Source organism: Cicer arietinum, chromosome 5 (genome assembly GCF_000331145.2).
Source record: "Cicer arietinum cultivar CDC Frontier isolate Library 1 chromosome 5, Cicar.CDCFrontier_v2.0, whole genome shotgun sequence".
Classification (NCBI taxonomy): Eukaryota; Viridiplantae; Streptophyta; class Magnoliopsida; order Fabales; family Fabaceae; genus Cicer; species Cicer arietinum.
Genome location: NC_021164.2, coordinates 71,306,332 through 71,311,054, shown reverse-complemented (window position 1 = coordinate 71,311,054; position 4,723 = coordinate 71,306,332). Strand labels below are relative to the sequence as shown.

The 4,723-nt window shown below is 31.0% G+C and overlaps 1 protein-coding gene across 2 annotated transcripts; it reads left to right on the top strand.

The window, feature by feature from the left end:
- The first annotated feature begins 883 nt into the window (after positions 1-883).
- LOC101509414 (protein TAPETUM DETERMINANT 1) lies at positions 884-3,502 on the top strand. Of its 2 annotated transcripts, none has more exons than XM_004501666.4 (4): positions 884-1,084; positions 1,680-1,818; positions 1,954-2,061; positions 2,843-3,502. In XM_004501666.4, exons 2-4 carry the CDS (start codon positions 1,731-1,733, stop codon positions 3,187-3,189), a joined length of 543 nt encoding a protein of 180 aa, XP_004501723.1. In that variant the 5' UTR covers positions 884-1,084; positions 1,680-1,730; the 3' UTR covers positions 3,190-3,502. The 2 variants fall into 2 exon arrangements, with proteins under 2 accessions (XP_004501723.1, XP_012571607.1); XM_012716153.3 differs by lacking the exon at positions 884-1,084 and adding an exon at positions 1,332-1,464.
- The last annotated feature ends 1,221 nt before the right edge of the window (positions 3,503-4,723 follow it).

Here is a 4,723-nt window from a genome sequence, read left to right as displayed (position 1 = left end):
CTATTATAAAAATAATTACAATTACAACTATTAAAAAAAGTGATTAAATATAATTAATTTTTTTAAATTTTATTTAAAATATAAATTTAATTAATTAAATTATATTTTTTTAAATCAAATATTTTATTATATATAAAATATTTTAAAAATAAAAAATTATAAATAATATCATAAAATGATATAAAATAATAATAGAAATTCAAACATTATTTATAATAGTAATAAGAGATATATATATCTATATATATGTGAATAGACAATAGCCAAGCCAAGTGATAGGGTACCAAAATGGGACCCCTTTCATTGCGTGGCGCTTTCCCCCGTAGTCCCTCTTCTGCATGTACGTGCACAAAAACAGAATGTGCCTGCTTGCCTACGTTAAAATCACGACTCTTGGAACGACTCCAATTCAGCTCAATTCTGGTTGGACCGCGTGTGCTCCACTCTCCTTTCAATTCTTTTTCTATTTTTATTCTCTATATACTATGGAGTTGTAGAAACTAAAATAACTCAAGAGTAGACGTAGTAGATTATAATTAGAAGTCAGATTTTTTTTTAACAAAAATTTATTTTAGTAAGATAAGTTTTAGATTGTGAATACGACATAATAAGAAAATTTGCTCACACGGTAAATATTGATGATGAAATGGACCCAAAACACCACCTGAAATGAAAAAGAACAATTGCTTTTTTTGAGAGGAGGTAGTAGTTAATCATTAACAAAGAGAATGTGAAAATCACATAATAATCATCTTCATCATCATACATCCATTCATATCGCACGGGCACGGTTAAAAGCCCCACGTGCGGTTCCTCTAACCATGGTTAAACTTAAACCCCAACCCAAATCTAAAACAAAAGTTACAAAACCCTCTTCCGTTTTTTTAATGAATGAATAGAAAAGAAAAAAACGCATAAGGCAATAAATTATTCTGAGTTGTGACAGTGCATACGTATAACGAGTGGTGTGCCGCGAGGGAAAAACCAAAACGAAAATCCCCCGACACTGCAAAAAGCGAAACCCAGCGTCTCCAACACCAACAGAAAAGAAAAATTGAAATTGAAAATTTGTTGGAATAAAAAGGTAAATAAAACTTTATGCAATGTCTAATGTGATAACTGTCTGGCATAAATAGGGAAAAACCTAATAGCATGCCATTGTTTACCTCATAAATGCATTTTCCCCTTTTTTTAATTTTGTTTCAGTTTTGTCACTTCTGATTGATTCTGCCATTTTGGTCGCTTGAACTTCTTTTTTTATTCACACCTATTAGCACTACTACTATTCGCCGCTCCTATTTTTTGAATCCTAAAAAATGAAATGAAATTCACAGACTATATATTATAGACTAGACACGGTTACCGGAGAAGCGTAAATAAACACATTGAGCAATGAATGTTACTAATGTTTTTCTGATTGATGATGGTGATTTATGAACAAACTAAAATAAACCGTGTTTGTAGGTTGGTAACTTGACTCACCTATTTAATCAACGCTTCATTTTCCTTTTTTAGGTTTAATTTCACTTTCTCACCTTAGTCCCGTGATCATTTTTCTTTTTCACTATAATCGACGACTATTTCTTCTTTCGATGTCATGTGTTGTTATATACTATGACCTTTCGTTTTCTACTGCAATTTTATTTCTCTAATCACTTTCTACTCTCTATGTTCTATAGCTCTGTGCTTTCAATTTCAATTTCAACCAATTCGTCACTTTCTGCGCCTTCATGGAAATGTATTCGTTTCAACGTGTTGCTGTGATTGTCACTCTCACTGTCTTCTTTTTCTCGCTTGGATTTGTTGCTCTTCTTAAAGGTTCGTTCTTAGAAACGATTTTTCTTTTTTTTTTTTGAAGATGATTGAATCTTTGTGTCTATTTTTTTTGTTTGCTTGCACAAGTTTTGTTTGTTTATTTAAGTTTTGTTTTTGTCGTTATGCAAATGATTTCAGGATTTGGTGGTGGGGCTCGCACTGAAACGTTGGTCTCTTTGTTGGGATTAGAGGAAGGAACAACCAACTTCACGCTTCTTTCTCCACATCGTAAACTTCTTCCTCGGGGTAATTTTTTCTTTCTTTTTTAGTATTTTAATCGTTAGTGTTTTTTTTTTTTTTTAAAAATTGATTGGGAAAATTATCGTATTGTTTTTTCTGTTTGTGGTGCATTTTGTTCTATTTTCTATATATATATGTCTTTGATTGAATTGATTTTCAGTGTTTCTCTTATGATGATTTAGAAATGACTATTCAAGAACATTCTGATTTATTGTTCACGTTAAAAATTGTTTGCCCTTGCACATATCTTTTGAATAGTTGATTTCTTTTTACCTAGTTGAACATGAATTTTGAAATTGCCTTTTGAGGTTTTGAGACTATGTGGCTATTGCATATTTGGTTCCATTTTTGTAGAAATTAAAATCAAACATGAAAGTGTAAAATTGATTTTAATATAATGGGGTCTTATTCCACCTAATTGATTATGAATTCTTAATTGTTTCTAATTTAATCTTTAAATTATGAAAATACATTTTTTTTACATTGAACTCATTTTCAATTAAAATTGAATTTACAAAAATAATTTGTTCAAAATCTATCTTTACCACGATATAACCAAACAAACATTTAGTTCAAATCGCTTTTCTTTGTGTTTTGTGGCGGTTGGATCCTTTTGTTGGTAAGTGGGCTATTTGTGTTGATTGATCCACTGCACGAGCACAGTAGTAGTAGTTGTGTGCTACTCTAAAAAAAGAAATTAAATATTTGTGTGAGAAGTTAATTTACTAGTAGCTTTTTTGAATGGAAATACAGTTTATAAATTTTATATGGCAAATCCATTATGCAGCGAAGGAGATCGTTGAACCAAACAGAATATGGGGTGACGACAAATGCAGTAAATCAGATATAGTAATAAACCAAGGCCCCACTCCACCACTCCCAAGTGGCATTCCCACATACACAGTTGAAATAATGAACATGTGCGTCAGTGGATGCGACATCTCTGCTATTCACCTTCGCTGTGGCTGGTTCAGCTCTGCACGTCTCATCAATCCAAAGCTCTTCAAACGCCTCCGTTACAATGACTGCCTTGTCAATGATGGCAAACCCTTAATCAGTGGTGCCACCATTTCTTTTCAATATGCTAATACCTATCCCTACCCTCTCTCCGTTTCATCTGTGGTCTGTGTTTGAGGATGGATCAATCAATGAATCAAGAGTTTTTTTTGGTTAGATATATTTTGGAGAATTATAGGTTAGATATATTTTGGTTAGATACACATATTATAGGTAATTTTGTCGATCACTTTCATGTCCACGTGATGATGGATCTATGAAATGTGACAAGAGGAATATTATGCTTATAATTTTTTTTTTTGATAGATAGGAAACATGTGGGGACTGATGAGACTAGGATAAAGTTCCAGACCCCAACTATGTTTGCCTCTTTTTGCTTTATATTTGTTTTTCTTTTTTGATATATGATGAGATGATATGCTTCTACCCATTTTCCTTTTGTGTATACATTCATTAAAATAGAACTGTACAAGCATTGAGTATTAGCATCTGTTACATTACATTCAATCAAAGCTGTTCTTTTTTACTCTACTATGTTAAGAAAAAATAAATGAATGAGGCTAAAAAAGGGTCTCCTCCTTTATGATCTGTCCCCTTTGAAATTATGAGGTTATTATAAGTGAGGGAATGGAAGATGCAAAGGATCTATCAATATACAGTTTGTATTTACTTTGTGAGATCACCTCAGATCTCAGGAGGCCCGTGAGCAGTCATTATGTCAACCACTTAAATTATGACCCATGGTTTTGCCGGAAATATTAATTTCATTCACGATTAAGCCAAATCATAGTTCTGTTTTTTTTAGGGAAAATAATAATTGGAATATGTTGGACTGGAACATTTTTCCTATCTTTTTTAAATGTAGATTATTACTTTGAGATAATGATATTTTGAAATGTAAATATTTTTAAACACATTATTTTTCCAGTTTTTGTAATAATATGATTAATGATTTATTGTGTCAAAACAATGTACTGTTTGTTTGGATAAGATAGTGTTTGATTTTCAAATGGGACATTTTTAATGTGTGAAAAGGTAAAAAAAATTCAAAGCAAAGAAGTGAAAAGGAACTTGTAACTATTATATGAAAAATGTTTGATGTATAATCAAATTATTGTTTGACTACTTATATTGATAATGTGATAAGAAGATTAAAAATAGAGGAAAAATAAAGTATTGAATGTATAAAATTTAGGATATACAAATATAAAAGTTGTAATTATATTGTGTGGATTCCTTCTTTACCACACAAATTTGTGTCATTTATTTATTAACGTATAATTATTTACATTTTTTATTGTTGGAAGGAATTTGATAGCTTGTCGTCTTCTTCCTTTCGGGTGGGGTTAAGGTCCCGCGTTTTCGTTTATTTCAAAAATATGTTAAATTGATGTAATGATATGTTGGAGCACGATTTAAATACATTTTTTTTAATTTATTGTAAAAAAAGATACATTTTTCTTGAAGTGGGTGTCCAAATTTCCTTTTACTTTTTTATTTTTATTTTTATCTATGAATGTTATTCTCACACACCTCTTTTCTATTTATGTATTTCTGTCCAAATCATCCATACCAAAAGTTAACTTATGGATTCCTTTCACCCATTGTGAAACCCCTCCCTACTTCCCTTTCCACACTCATCACTCCTTTA

What these genes read in the sequence shown, in the direction of transcription:
- LOC101509414 (XM_004501666.4), top strand. Translation starts at nt 1,731, where the DNA reads ATGGAAATGTATTCGTTTCAACGTGTTGCTGTGATTGTCACTCTCACT. An exon ending in ATTTGTTGCTCTTCTTAAAG is followed by an intron (nt 1,819 to 1,953) that starts GTTCGTTCTTAG and finishes AAATGATTTCAG; the next exon opens with GATTTGGTGGTGGGGCTCGC. An exon ending in TCGTAAACTTCTTCCTCGGG is followed by an intron (nt 2,062 to 2,842) that starts GTAATTTTTTCT and finishes TCCATTATGCAG; the next exon opens with CGAAGGAGATCGTTGAACCA.